The 15,153-nt window shown below is 53.1% G+C and overlaps 3 protein-coding genes across 3 annotated transcripts; 2 read left to right on the forward strand and 1 right to left on the reverse strand.

Annotated features, from left to right (window-relative positions):
• Positions 1-131: 131 nt before the first annotated feature.
• CMQ_659 (uncharacterized protein) lies at positions 132-2,098 on the forward strand (the record flags this gene model as incomplete). Its single annotated transcript, XM_014317738.1, has 2 exons — positions 132-649; positions 964-2,098. 2 exons carry the CDS (start codon positions 132-134, stop codon positions 2,096-2,098), a joined length of 1,653 nt encoding a protein of 550 aa, XP_014173213.1.
• A 2,108-nt stretch (positions 2,099-4,206) lies between these two features.
• On the forward strand, positions 4,207-7,974 carry CMQ_458 (gp46 recombination endonuclease subunit; the record flags this gene model as incomplete). The annotated part of the gene is made up of 2 exons (XM_014317537.1): positions 4,207-6,615; positions 6,952-7,974. The coding sequence occupies 2 exons, from the start codon at positions 4,207-4,209 to the stop codon at positions 7,972-7,974; spliced, it is 3,432 nt and encodes a 1,143-aa protein (XP_014173012.1).
• A 2,386-nt stretch (positions 7,975-10,360) lies between these two features.
• On the reverse strand, positions 10,361-12,223 carry CMQ_1072 (lccl domain containing protein; the record flags this gene model as incomplete). The annotated part of the gene is made up of 1 exon (XM_014318151.1): positions 10,361-12,223. One exon carries the CDS (start codon positions 12,221-12,223, stop codon positions 10,361-10,363), a length of 1,863 nt encoding a protein of 620 aa, XP_014173626.1.
• Between the last annotated feature and the right edge of the window lie 2,930 nt (positions 12,224-15,153).

A 15,153-nucleotide genomic window follows, 5' to 3' on the forward strand; every position in this document is an offset into this window, starting at 1 on the left:
GAACAGTCTGCATTAGTATGATGCTCGTCGTGTCGATGCGCTGTATTGCTGTCCGGACTCGTCTCTCATCATCTTGTGTCTTCTTTTTTTGCCGAAAATCGATTTACCATAGACTTCCCTCATCTCAAATCATGTATGCTTCCAAGACACTTATTGTCTGCTGCGACGGTACCTGGATGAACGCGATTGGCAAGTCCACCACCGACCGTCCTTCGTCCAACGTATACCGCTTGACAAAGGTGTTGGGCAACAGCTCGAGAAGCGGACGTTCACAGGTGGTTCTCTACCAGGCTGGCGTCGGCAGCAGCGGCGATCTCTCTGACAAGGTCATGGGCGGCGCTTTTGGCAAGGGCCTCGAGGAAGATATTCGCGAGATTTACTACTTTCTTTGCATCAACTACGTGGATGGAGACGACATTGTGCTCGTCGGCTTCTCGCGCGGTGCTTTCACTGCCCGCTCTGTTGCCGATCTGGTTGCCTCGTTCGGCTTGTTAACCGAAAAAGGCCGTGATCGCTTCTCCAGGATTTTTGACGACTACGAGAACTTGGGGAATTTAGACCGCGGCCCGGAAACCTTTCTCTGTCCGGACCTAACCTCCTATGACGACAGACAGGACTGGGTAGCATGGGAACATCATCAAAAACTTGCGTACCGGGCTTGGTTGAAAAAAGTGATTCTTTTCTTACCTTGTGTCCTCTCCTTTCCCCACCCTTCATATTTACCCCTCCATCTGCCCTTTGATCCTTCAGATTTTGCAAATTTACTTAATCGGTCCAGAAAAACTACACCCACGACTGCCATGCTGATGGCTCTGACATTACCGTCAAGGCTGTCGCAGTATGGGACACAGTCGGCAGTCTCGGTATCCCCTCAGCTCCCCTGATTGGTCTCCGTGGAAGCTCAAAACAATAAGTGTCCCCGCCCCAAGCCTCTTGGCCTATTCTGTCGACCCTTCTGACCAGTATCACGTGGAAGTTTACCAATACCCATATCTCGACCCGGGTCGAGCACGCTTTTCAAGCCCTTGCCCTTGATGAACCGCGCTATTCCTTCATGCCTTCACTCTGGGAGCGTCTGGAGACGAACACAACCACAAAGCTGAAACAAGTTTGGTTTCCCGGCGCCCATTCTAATGTTGGTGGTGGACTGTGCGACCAACAGATAGCCGACATCACCCTAGCCTGGATGTGCGACCAGCTCGCGAGCATCGGAGTTGATTGCGATCTCGAACGCATGACCAGCCTCTTCAAAGACGGCCTGCTATATTCTGCTGTCCATCCGTTTCCACACGTGCCTTTGCTCTTCCGTCGCCGATTGATTCCCTGGGGATCGCCACCCGTATATCAAAATAGGATGAACCCGCATCGCGATCATGTCGACTGCCCTGGCAAGTATGACAAAAGCCACAAGCACCCCGATGCCGCGACGCCGGCGCCGATCCTTTGGAAATCTGCTCGGCCCTGGGCTCTTGGCCAAACCTGCTATCCGGACCAGCCGTTGGAGTTCGCCGGTGGCCTCACCGTTCGACTGCCCGGCCAGTTTGTCCGCATCGACCCTGAGACCAACAGCAAGCGGCCTAGAAACCCCCTCATCAACACGGGCGAGAGAGTCCACGCGTCCGTCCGTGTTCGCCTTGCCTGCTCCGGCCTCTGTATGAGCGATCAATACGAGTGGACATGTGAGGGCCTGACCGGTCGCAAGGGTAGAGGTGACCATGCCAATGTCGACAACTTTGGCAATGCCCTACCCGACCGAGACTTTGACCGTCAGGAACGTGGGTCGCCAGTCTGGCGTCTTGAACGCCTCGATAACGCCCATGGAAGTGTTCTCCCAAGCTATCAGACTGATTCTGAGTCTGAATCTGCGGAAGGACTTTACCGTTTAAGCAAAATTGCCGCTGCAGGCCAGTGGCAGTGGGTCAAGAACGAACGCAATTGCTTCTCTGAAACCAAATCTGGATTTCCGGTAAGACTTCCTGAAGAGTCACCTACGGGAAAATGGGAACGACTGCTACTGGGTATGACGACTGGACATCAAGACGTTTTCACTTGGGCAGCGGCCCACACCCCCGCCAACCTTTTGTTGAATTCAAATTAATCTTGTCACACCGCCTACCATGATGAACGACAAGGGGTCCTTCTAGTGCAGGAAGTTCAGGGGCCTTCTCTGATGAGCAGGACTTAAATGGGACATTTGGTCAATTTATATGCCAGGGTAATTTGTTATCTTGATAAGAGAAGCTGCTAAGCTTGTTTCTCAGAGCTTGTTCCTTTATATTTAAGTCAGGACAGTCAAAATAAAGGAAAGCGGTTTGTATTACAGTGTACTAGAATTCTGATAAGCGAGCGAATGTTGTAATCCGTAAGAGACATCTTTCTGCAGTCGAAGCTAACTTCCCTGCCAGGTGGTCCGTGCGCCGCCGTGCAACAAACTCATGAGCAATTTTAGGCACTGGGCGGGTGCGTCCGAATGGGAAAGACCCAAGGCGTGCCTTCCTCCGCTGTCCCTGCAGATGCATGAAGGAACGTAAGTGCGAAATCTGAAAAGAGCGAGGTGACAGCACAGTCTCCATACTCAAAATACAAATGCAGCTTGCTTTTTCCCTTGCAACAAGCCCTACGAGTCCCAAATTTTCTAGATAATTGACTCAGCTACATTCACAGACACGTCTCGTCACGAACATTTGAAGACCGTAAGAAGTATCATCAACCTACCCTTCAAAGCTATTGGCATAATACTAATCTTGTGCAATGAAAGATGACACTTCATTGTCATAACTGTGGCCTGTCGGGCCATATTGCTGTTGCTTGTCGAACTCTCGCCGCATCAACTGCCATCACATTTTACCACAACGACCAATGTCCCAATCATTACAACGATCACTACATTTGTTCCACGTTCGCGACAAAACTATCACCCACGCGGACGGCCCAGACGGAGTCCAATCATTGGCATGCCACCCGCAGGTCCCGTACACCTACAGCCTCCGCAGCTATGGCTGCCGCTGGTGCCACCACAGACAGAAAAAAAGACCACCCAGATCCCTGCCATCAGCAGTCCGACCCCTTCGGTCTCAACCATCGGAAGCCTTTCACCATCCCATATCTTAACGACCGCTTCCTTCACTATGATCGAACCGTCCAGCAACCTCGAATAAGACCACCGTCCCTCAAAATTCCTTTAGGGAACAGTTTATGTTAGTCGTCAAACTGTGGTGCCTAATTGTTACTGTTTTTTCGCCTCTACGCTGTAACATCGGTTGGCAAGAAAAAGCCGATTAACTAGATTGCATGCAGGGATTGCACACTGGGCTTATTAGCCCACATTCAGTTCAAAGAGTCTGTGGGTGATATTTTACTGCTACAGGTTATGGAAAGTATCAAAGTGGCGTTCAAGACTGGCCTATCGTCTCCCGGTTCCTCTTTCCATCTCCCCTCTTCGAATTTCTGTTTCCCCCTCCCCCCCATTATCAACTGGAGCATGACAAGTACATAAGAGAGATACACAAGACTCAATACATCCGGAAACACAAGAAATAACGAGCAGAGACAGAAGGGAAATAAATGACAGCCTAGACCTTTTACCGGGCAGCTTTATGAAGAATATGTCTTGGATCGCCAGAAGGCCCGATGGCGACCCGAATATAGTTACAGATACTGAGAGAGAGATGGATAATTCGCTAATCCCCACCACGAGCTCACAACTTAAATGTTGCTAGAGTTTGCCCATCCTCTATTCCTCTAGTCCTTCAAGAGCTGCTTTATCTCCTTGGGGCGTCTTTCAGCCAGGTCATACGCTGTCTCACACTGTTTGTCCCTAACTCTAGGGCAGGTTTGTGATATGACACTTTATCGAGACGTGGCTGTGATAGCTTGGCATTTTATGGCTCTTTTCAGGCTTAACAGCAGCACAAACAGGGCATGCTTGCTTTCCTTGTGAGTGTTTTGGTAAATATCGTTTTCCGAAGAGTCTAGCGGATAGTGCCCCACTATCGAGCAGGAGCCGTGCAGCTAGCGGCGCTCTGAGACATGTGATTGGTATAATTTCGTTTGGTCCGTTTACTCTCAAAAATGACAAAATAATCTACAAAATCATTTTGACCATGAGCCTAGAGTGTCACGGCCAATGTTTAGAAGAAGTTACACATGCACCTAGTACCAGCAGGGCAGACGCCACCACTATAATATAATATCACGGTTATCGGGATGCAGTTGGCCCGAAGAGCGCCATGGCTATTGTTCAGCGACATCCACTTCAGGCACCTTGACCTTGATCGCATTCAGAAGACGGCGGACTGGATTACAGCTCTAACACGACAGCGCCGGATCCAACGAGTCGTTATTTGCGGAGACCTTTTGAAGGACCGCTCTAAGTTATCAACGAACGTGCTGTCGGCTTGCTATCGTTTTCTCAACGAGCTAAGCGAGGCAGGGCCGCATATTCACATCATCCTGGGCAACCATGACCTTGCATACAAAAACGACTACCACACGACTGTCCTGGAAGCTCTGAGAGCAAGCCGGTTATCTCCATTCGTTTCCGTTCACAGCGATGTGGCCACAGCCGAATGGGATGACCGTAGGGTGCTACTGCTGCCTTTTCGAGAAAATCAGAACGACCTGGTCAACGCAGTGGATGCCTTGGATTCCAAAACAGCCCGACAAACGGTCGCATTTGCCCACCTAGCTATAAACGGCGCCATTACACAGCGCCATGTTGTTGGCGGCACAAATTCGATCACCTACCGAGGCCTCACAGGCCCCGACAGATTCGCCTCCCTAGCCCGAACTTTCACTGGCCACTTCCACAGTCACCAGACGATAACTCCGCAGGCTAGGAGAAATTCTGGTGGACATTGCGACCCATTGCAGGGAAGCATCATCTATCTTGGCTCTCCGTTACAGCTGACTTGGAACGATCTTCACGACGAAAAACGAGGCGTTGTTCTGCTAGACCCAGATACACTACAGCATGAGCTCATCGTTTCCCCTTTCGGGGTTGGGTACACCACCATAGACTCGGGGATCGTTCTCAGGGGCGAGGCCGACCCCGACGCCATAAAGAGCAAGCACGTAATGCTTACTGGGGACCTTAGCCGGTATACATATGTCACGGCACGTGACCGACTTCTGGCTGAAGGCGCCAGGAGTGTGCGGAACTGGAACCCCCTCGGCCCGGCCCTCCGAGACCAGCCATACGCTCGTGGCGGTTTGGGATCTACCGTTCTAGACAGCGATGTTGTATTGGAAGAGGCTGCGGCGGCTCCTCGGGCAGAATCTGTTCCCAGTGCACAGACAACTGCTGCTATCCTTGGCGTGGAACTTCCACCGCCTCCGCCACAACTGGATCTAAGTGCAGAGGCGCGCGAGTATGTGAGCTTGTTGGACCTGGAGAGTCCACTACGCGAACGACGTGAGGCGCTGATTGATGTTGGCCGTCGGCTTGTCGGTATAACTGGCCAGACCGAGGAAGAGTCAGATGGCGGGAAGAGCAGCATCTGCTACGAGTCCCTGTTCAAGGCTGAGGTAGTGGAGCCGGACTGGGTCGACAGAGAAACAGGCACCGATGCATTGCCACAGCCCAAAGTAGCAGAAACATCTCTGGCTACTCACATCTTCGTGGCCAAACTGCGGTCACTCACGATCACCAACTTCTTGGGAATACAAGGCCGACTGCGGCTCGACCTGGGCCGAAACGTGCCCCGTGGTCTGGTCTTCCTCTCGGGCGAGAACGGCTCAGGTAAGAGCACGATTATCGAGGCGATGACGTGGTGTCAATTCGGACGGTGCATCCGCGGCGGGATGGCGGCAAACGACGTGGTAAACGACGCAGTCGGTCGAGACTGCAGCGTTGAGCTGGCGTTTGACAATGGCTACACCATTACGCGGCATCGCAAGAGCCGGACGCATGGCAACAGGGTTCTTGTGTCGCTGCACGGCGTGGTTCAGACGCAGTTCGAGCATGGCCATTCGCGAGACACCCAGGCGGCCATTGGCGAGTTGTTGGGCATTGACTTCGACACTTATGCCCGGACTGTGGTGCTTGGCCACGAGAGCACGACTGGATTTCTCAACGCGAGCGGCGCCCAGCGACGAGATCTGATCGAGACCGCGCTGGAACTCTCCTCGCTGGACCGGTGCAGCGCGGTGTCCCGTGACCTGCTGAAGGACATGGATGCAGATATTGCCGAGGTCCAAGTCAAGCTGCGCTCGTTGATGCAGACGAAAAAGTATGCTCAAGACCGTCTTCAAGGTTTACAGAAAAAGCAGGAATTTCTGATACAGGGGCTGGAATCGGCCACCGGAGCAGCAGCAGCAAGCCTCAAAGAGTTAGGGAATCAGAAAGTCGCGGATGAAAAAGACGATACATCCCCAGAGCTGTTGTCTTTGGATTCCGAGTACTACGAGCTTCGAACGCAAATCAGCGCGCTTGATGACCAGATGGCGACGGTGACACGCAAGGAAAGTGAAGCACTGGCGCAGGTCCGATTGGCCGATGCATATGCCGCATTTCGTAAGAGGAAGGCGGACTTGCTCAGCCAGCTGCACAACGGTGAGCTGCGACTAGATCGTCTCCAATCTTCGTTCGCCCTGCTGCGCGACCAGAACACAGAGGTCGGTCCGCCAAGGGATTCTAGTTGGGTAGTCTGCTTTGTTCAGAGATGCAGAGCCGTTCTAGTCCTCATACCGTCTCATTTCAGGCAGAGTGCACACACGCACAAGCTCGTGAGATTTACCAGATGTATGAAAGCTCTCATGGAGCCGTTTCTTGCTGCTCTGGAAAGCCTGGCTCGCAAACTTGAAAACATTGTATCTGCAACAAGAGCAGAATCCGAAAGGCTTAGTGCGGGGTATGATGAATTGGTGGCTGATTTTGAGCGAAACATCGAGACCGCTATAAGGAGTAACTCCAAGATACGGGGGCAAGTAAAAAAAGGAACACTCATGCAGAAAGTTGCCAACGACTTTGGAGTGGAGCAAGAAGATCTTGACAAGGTCGTGCAAGATCAAGCCGCGGAGAAGCTAGATCGTGATGCCTTGTGGCGAGAAGTAACAGAGCTGCAACAAAACCGTCAAGAGCTGCAGCAGCGATACAAGACGTCACGTCTCCAGTACGAAGAGTGGAGTTTAAAGACTACGGCCTACGAACAGGCACGGAAGCTTATGAAGGCTAAGCAGCAGGAAGCGGAAATGTATGCGCATCTCGTGGAGACCGAGGAGGGCGAGCTTGTTAGCCTCGGTGTGCAGCAGGTTAAGATGGGTGTCCAGATGGCGGATCTGGAATCCAACCGTGAACTGCTTGCTTTCTGGGTCTCGACGTTAGCCAAGAAGACATACCGGACGACGACATCATCCCCAGACAGCAAGGGCAAGGGCAGAAAGGGCGAGAAGGGCAGCACACGCACCACATTTCGAGAGTACCTTCTGGACAAGAGCCTGGATGAGCTCAACGGCCTGATGGCCCAAGTGCTGACAGTGCTGTACGACGACGCGAACTACGCCAAGGCCACGGCCACAGGTCTTCTGCGCTCGCTGCTTACTGACGGGGACGAGCGTCTTGTGCTGCTGGACCGGACGCTGCAGGTTGGTGGTGGCAGCTCGGTGGCCGGACTGGCCTATGGCAAGCGCAGCAGTGGCGAGCGCAAGCGCCTAGACCTGGCCCTCTTCTTCGCGCTCGTGCAGCTCGGCCAGGCTCACAGTCGACACCGGGCGCACTATCTGTTGGTGGACGAGGTCTTTGACAGCCTTGACACGGCCGGACAGGCCGCCGTGGTGCGGTGGTGCAGCTTGATGGAGGCGCGGGTCGACCTCGTCCTCATCCTCACCCACAGCCCGTTCCTCGTCCAGGATGGCGATCTGAGTGAGAGTGCTGGAGGCGCTGGCGGTGCCGTCGCCATGATGACGGCTCGAGGAGGCAGCAGAGGCACTGAGCTGCTGATGAACGGGCGGCAGATCGGACGGGAGACTGGATAGAGCGATTTTCCGAGATAGATTCGTCACAGCTGAAACTTTCTCGCCCTAAAGGCTGTCAGTACATAGCGGTTCCTCGGATTAGAGGGGTAATTTTCAAGACGGGAAAATCGGCGGCTGCCCTGCTGGAAATACCGAAAATCCATTTCACCTTCACCGTACAGATTTACACCATCCGTATCGAGTTTCGCATTTTCTGACCACCCGCTTCCCGGTCCTCCATGCGATTATGTACAGACGTGGTATCATCACTCCCGCTGCTTTTGCATTGCCTGCCATCACATGGGACAACACATGGGCCATTCGTTATTCGGGCCTAACGTCGTTGCCTAATCTTTGAATTCAAAACCCATTGGACCAACACGGCTGCTTTCGAATATTCTCCTATCAAACCGTCCGTCTAGTATGATTTCCTTAGACTCATTGGTCCGCAGGAGGTCGGAGTTCCGATGAGGGTGCATTCAAAAAGTACACTCTACCCCTCCGTTATCCAAACGAAGGTGTTGATCTCGAAATTGCACAATTCTATCCGCGCCTTAAAACCAGTCAATAACTCATATTTGCTGTACCTCTCGCTCCCAAAATTGCTTATTTCGACAGTCCTCGAGAATTATCTGTCCACATGTCATCCACAATGCCGCCGGTAGTTGGGAAGTATGCGAAGCTTCTAAATCGATTTTTCGAGCCCCTGCTTCTCTTACAGGTCTTGGGCCAAGTTCGTGGAGACCGCCCACTAAAGTCGTCGAAGAGCGTTTTTCGGCAATTTCTCGACGATTTGGCCTTGCTTTGCGAGTTTGACAAAGGCGGAGACGCGTGCACGGCTATCGGTTGCGAGGATCGCCCCGATGCAACGGTCTTCTGGGTTGCAGCAAATACCAACGCCTCGGCAAAAATTGCACCATTTCTCAGTTCCATGCTCTACGGCCTGAAAGCCATGTTACCGCTCCTTTTTGACGATGATGCAAGAAGAAGGGAAACGACAATGCTCACCAACAAATGCATACAATTTTGCAAGCCCAAAATCAAAAAGCTAGCCCGTCTTTTAAAGGCACGTCTCGTAAGGTGTGCGGAAAAATTGGAAAAGGACGGCAGTCTAGCGGACAAAGCTCTGCTGGCGTGGTTGTACGAAATTACGAATTGGACTGAGGACTCATCCAACTGTTGCTGGCTCGTTTACGAGTCAAGACATTCTGAGAATATGGATCGGATGAGAGCACTCGGCGAAGACCTGTCTCCAGATGGCCAGAAGTCTCCTTTTTCCGAGGCCCGGCATTACATTGGCCGCTTGTGTCAATTCGTGAGCGCTCCCCAAAGACTGGTGGCTGCTCTCTCGTGCACTGCCGTAACAAAGCTTGTCGATGATGTTTTTATGGTGCAGGCTATTGAGCAAGTGCACTGCGTGCCGCCACCACGGCCAAAAACGATGACTCTGGAAGGCATCTGTACACGGATGCTACCAGCAGGGAGCCCGGAAGCGCCCCGAATGATCGAGGCGCTTCAGGAAATGGACCGGAAGCATGGAATTTTGAAGATCATGAAAGCCCACTACGACTCCTCCACCTTCAAACCCCGTGTTCATGCCGAGATAAGGGTATTGGAGGCTTTCCACCAGAAAAACTTGCAGTGGGCACACGGCGACAAGTATATTGGGTGCAGCAAGCCAGCCTGCTTCTGTTGTAAGCTGTACTTGCGTTATCATCCAAGCCGTCCAGTGGAGCTCGAATCGCACGAGAAAGTGTACAGGAACTGGGGTCCTATACGGCTATGTGCTGGCGAGAAAGATCCCTGGTATAAGCACCAAAGGGATATTCTGAACGAGATGGTTAAGCACTTTCGCCAAGACGCTCTCGAACAGTTGATGAGTCTAAGAGATCCGCGGAGATTCCACGCCGACTCTCGCACGGGAATCACTAGTGACTTCCCCGATGTTATCCCTGATGTCGTCCCTGATGTCGTCCCTGATGTCGTCCCTGATGGCGTCCCTGATAATATCTTTGATGATGTTACTGGTGACTTCCTTGTTAGTACAGCCTCGGGGAGCGGGGGAGAACTGTTTGTTTATCTTTGTTTATTGCTTTTCTTGTACGAGCTGATAACCAAGTTGGGATAAGAGGAACGAGATACGGCTCTTAATATAAATACTCTTAAATTTTAATTGCTCAGGACGCTTCCACAATGTCCCCGAGTCTAGCTCCCTTGACTACAAAAACTATGGCGTGCTGATACGCTGTATAAATGCTGATCCACACTGCAAGCACAGCCTGTGTAAAATAAAAGGTGGTTTTGTTAGGCTACGGCGTGTTTTGCATCGATATATTCGGTCCATGTATATTTGTAATTTGCAGGTGCCCACGCAACCCCCTTGATTGAGCACTATCTCCACAGCGTACTATGAAGTCATATGCCACGTACCGTTTGCAAACCACGTCCCGGCCGGAGAGTAGTCTAAAGTGGTTCCGTCCTGGATAAAGGCAAAGCGAAAGTACTCAGACAGATCGAGGCCAGTAGGCCGTGACCACGTAAAGGTTTCAGCAAGGGAAAAGCGTCGCAGGCGCTCAACATCGTTGACGAGGACACTGATGCCCTGCATCCCAGCCGAGGCAGGCGGTAGCGCCCAGGAAAACGTGATGTTGCCGAAGTTGTCTGAGGCCCCGGCAAACATGACAGACGGGACAGCAGCGAGAGAGGGCACGAGGGCATCAAACGAAGCATCGCCACGCAGTGCGTCAGCCGTCTCCAGCACGGAGGCAAAACCCCAACGCGTGACACCGTTCACGAAGAGGCCCAGAAGAAGGCCCTGATAGAGCAGCGACGGACGGGTCTGAAGGCTGGTGCCGGGTAGCAACAGCAACGCAAGCACGTAGTGGTGGATGCGGAGGTTGAGGCCAGGCAGCATGAGGGCAACGGCTATAGCGACGATAAAGAGGCCATAGAGGCCAAGATAGCGGAGCAGGCGACCCTCGTGCCAGAAGCCGTACACCTGCTGGACGACGATGAGGGCGATCAGGGCGACTATGACGGCCAGAGAAACGCGGGCACCGGGCTGCTGCGCGAGATCGTGGGGGGTCAGCCGTTGGATGGGGATCCAGTCGAGCGTGTAGTTGGACAGAGCGCCGAGCCAGAAGCCGCCTAGCCAGAGCAGCGCGCGGTCGAAAGGGGCGACATCGAGGCCGGTCAGAGAGTGGCGCACGCACGTTCGGTAGAGCACGGCAAGACAGAAAGCAGAGGGGAGGACGCGGCTGGCGAGTGCTGATGTGTGGTCTGGCAGCACTGAGAGACTATGGAAGCTGGCCGGCGGCGGATCGGAGACGAAGCCGACGTGGACGAAGCCAGCAGCGAGCGTGCCGACAAAGAAGAGCAGCGGCGACGGCGCAAAGAGTGCCAGCAGTGCTGTGAATAGCAGCGAGACGGCCAGCAGGAGACCACGTGACTCGCCGCCGCAGCCGCCGGCCGCTTCGTCTGCGGACACGGTGAAGGACAGGGGGAAGTACGAGTCGAAGGCGATCGATCGCAGGCCGCCAGAACCGGCCAGTCCGGCATAGCCGCGACGCTGGCCGACGAGCTCGACGCGGCCGCAGCCACCGGCAGCGTTGCCGATGACGCCAGCATGGATGGCCGCCGTGCAGATCCACGAGTCGCCGCGGTAGGCCTCAGGACTGCCGACGAGCAGCGGCCGGTACACAACCTCCTGCGACCCGATGGCGCGCGGGTTGAGAAGCTGCACGGAGGCACAGTGGCCAGGACAGCGGAAGGCCAGCAGCGTGTCGTTGAACGGCGCGCAGTCGATGCCATCGAGCCCACACGCGTTCTTGCGGTGCCAAAATGTGTCGGTGCAGTCGAGATTGACCACGTCGCGTCCGGCTGCGTCCGTGACGGCGCGACGGCCGGCCAGCAGCAGCGGCACAAAGCACACAGCCCAGATGAGCAGAAATACGGCCAGCACAGCCAGCCGCTGACCCGTTCGTGGCGCCACGTGGTCTAGCAGCTGAGCCGGCAGCCTCTGTACAGCCGGCAGCCACGGCTTCACGCTGTATTGTCGGGGTGTCCTGTAGAGCCACCGCCACCAGCGTTGTCTTGGTGGCCGTGCAGACAGGTTATAAACACCTGCTGCGACGCTCTCGTCCTCGTCGGCATCGGTAAAGTCTAGCTGCTCTGTTGGTAGAAGATGCGCCTCTTCGTCGTTCGGGCTTCTCGGAAATGCGCCACTGTCGTGTGAGCGGGGCTGTTCGTCTGGCGCTGCGTCTGCTTTCATCGTCTTCCCTGCATGCAAACCTGCTGTGGGGGTAAAGGGCAAATACGCGTTATGTATGGAGTCCTCCGTTGTGTACGATTGTGTTCTTAGGTGCAGCTGGAATTCTTTGGCCAAAATATTATCGGGCCTTGTCTGTCTTTCAACCAATGACAGTCGAGTATCTTTCGGCACCAATTCTTGTGTCCAAGTACGAGGAACTTCCAAGCGATGTCAGCTCTACTCAAACCTTGTCGATCAAGCCAAAATTAGTTACGCGTGGAGCGTGATGGAAATGCACTGAGATACGCGGGCCCATTCGTCTACCTACGGAGTACTTGGTGGAGGTTCCAACCCCGGCAATCCTCCGAAGTGCTCCGTATTTGGACCCACAATCTAACATCTACGGAGTACAACCCAATTGCCCGAGCGTTGTCTTGTGTGCTGCTTCAGATACCCAACCGCAATGTCTGTAAAGATACGTAGTAGCTGGCTCTTTGAGACCCGATTGCCGTGTGCGTGCTGATTATGGCTGAAATATTATTATTTGGGTGTGTGTAGCTCAACTCGAACTTGTGTACTCCGTATGCAGTGCGAAGCCAGATTAAGTACAAGTGGGGTCCATTCGACATGTACGGAGTACGGAGTAGGCAATCCCGTATTCGTACCAATGACTCAACGCCACGATCAGAATGTGTACTAGCTCTAACTTTGTATAAGACGGCCCAACTGTGTTGCTTTCTTTGTGAAACTTTCCGGGTTTAAAACCAGAGCACGATATCTGTCGTACGTTCTGCTTGTCCCTGCGGCTTTACACTTGTGAACTTGGTTGAGGAGTTGCCATCTCAACTCGTTAGCACGATGACGACAATTAAAGATCCTCTGTCAACTACGTGCAGATTTTGCGCAAGCGACCTTATTGTAACTGACCACAGATCAAGTTCTCCTGAAAATAAAGAGGCACGTCAGAGTTCGGCATCACTTTCGAAACAGTTGTTTCACCAACAGTGCACACGCTGCCAAGATGCGAGTCCTGTTGAGCCAACTCTGTGTGATTTCTGCAGGCATCTACGGTTAAACCACTTATTCTGCTGTCTGAATTCCAAAGAACCGCCTTTGCAGCACATATACATCAAAGTATGCAGGTTTGAAGATATCGCAGAACGAAACCAGTGCCCATTTTGTCGCCTTCTGATTCGCAGTGTGTTGCCGTACGGATATTACTCCGGGATTACTGCCCCTTCCCAATTCGAGGGTAAAACCCTAGCTTTCGCTGTCGATGATGAGATTATCCGTACAGGATTATTCGATTCAGACGGGAATAGAAGTTGGGGGAGAAATGGATACCATAATGGCTTGTCTCATACAGAAGACGGCAGGCGTAGAATAGCGATGAGACCTAAAGGTATGATTTACGTGAAGACAAGTGAAAAAATGGTGCTATTATCTACGGTGGTCTCCCCTATTAACCTGAAGCACTCCCTAGAACGACCGATGACTGGAGGGTACTTACATGGAAGGCCCGGTGTCTCTGGAGTGGTGCCACTGGTTGGGACACGTGTCAACTGGGATCTAACGATGCAGTGGCTGCAGGACTGCTTCTCCAAACACCAGTACTGCCCTCGCCCTACGTCTGGCACTCTTCCCACTGGCTTCCGTTTGATCAATACTCGAAGGCGATGTTTGGTCCAAGCAGGCCCCAACTGTCAGTATGGCGCCCTTAGCTACATCCTGGGAGACCATCCCGATCCTACAAAGTTGCGCCTCAAAAAATCAAACATCGAAGTTCTCCAGACGGATGGTGGCCTTGCCGAATCGGACGTTCCAATGACCTTCAATGACGCAATAGAAGTATGCAGACGCCTCAATATAGACTACCTCTGGGCCGATGGACTGTGCACTGTTCAGGACGACGACGAAGACAAAAAAGAGCAAGCCCGTTCCAAGGGCACAATTTTCTTCCATGCACATGTTGTCATCATCGCCACAGACGGAGACATTGACAGCGGCATCCCGGGCGTTAGCCGCGATAGATGCCAAGCGCAAGTTCGCGAGCAGATCTCGGGCATCGGTTTCATGAACGACGTCACTCACTGGCGTGACATCACTGGAGGATCTTCAGTTTGGTCCACACTACGTTCGACATACCAAGAAGCAGTACTAGGACGGCGAAAATTGTTTTTAACTGATGCTCAGGCGTTCTTTGAGTGTGGGCAGAGTGCCATCGGTGAAGACGAGTCGTCCCAAATGGCCATGTACTCGCCGAATGCACTGAATCCGCAGCCGTGGGAGCCTCTTGTTAGAACGTTCTTCGATCATGTCGGCAGTTACCGCAGAAGATCAAGGTCTGACTTGTCGGATATGTACGACGGTATCGATGGAATTGCTACAGCTCTGTACGGCGAACCTGGCTCACTGTTGTATGGACTACCGCGTCGAGACTTTGACAGAAGCTTGCTGTGGTGCACGGATTTGGGAGACGATCTACGATCGGCCGGTTCCCTAGATGACTGGACACGCCCGAGCTGGTCGTGGGCATCCACACCTAAATCATTCACACTTCTCGATAACTGCAACCGACGAAGCCTATTCTACTGTGACACTCTTATTGCGTGGGCTTCCTACGTCAACGCTGGTCCGACAGGCAGGTTGGAGAGCGTCGAAACCTCTTTGGGCAAGCCTTTGAGTCAATTCCAGGTACAAGATACATGTGGTTGTTCTAAAAACCCCGACAAACGATCTGAAGAAAAGCTTTTGTACCTTGCCATTGCATGGATTCAGGGCTGTATCAACAAGCCGTGTCCGTTCGGCCCTCTGGAAGAGATAACTTTAGAGACATTGAAGAAACAGGTCGCAACCCGATGGCCCTGTCATCACGCATATTGGCAGGACACACTGAGAGCCACGTTCAATGTTCGGGACGAAAACACCCTTCCAAGCTGGGCGATGGAAGA

Source organism: Grosmannia clavigera (assembly GCF_000143105.1).
Source record: "Grosmannia clavigera kw1407 unplaced genomic scaffold GCSC_140, whole genome shotgun sequence".
Taxonomy (NCBI): Eukaryota; Fungi; Ascomycota; class Sordariomycetes; order Ophiostomatales; family Ophiostomataceae; genus Leptographium; species Leptographium clavigerum.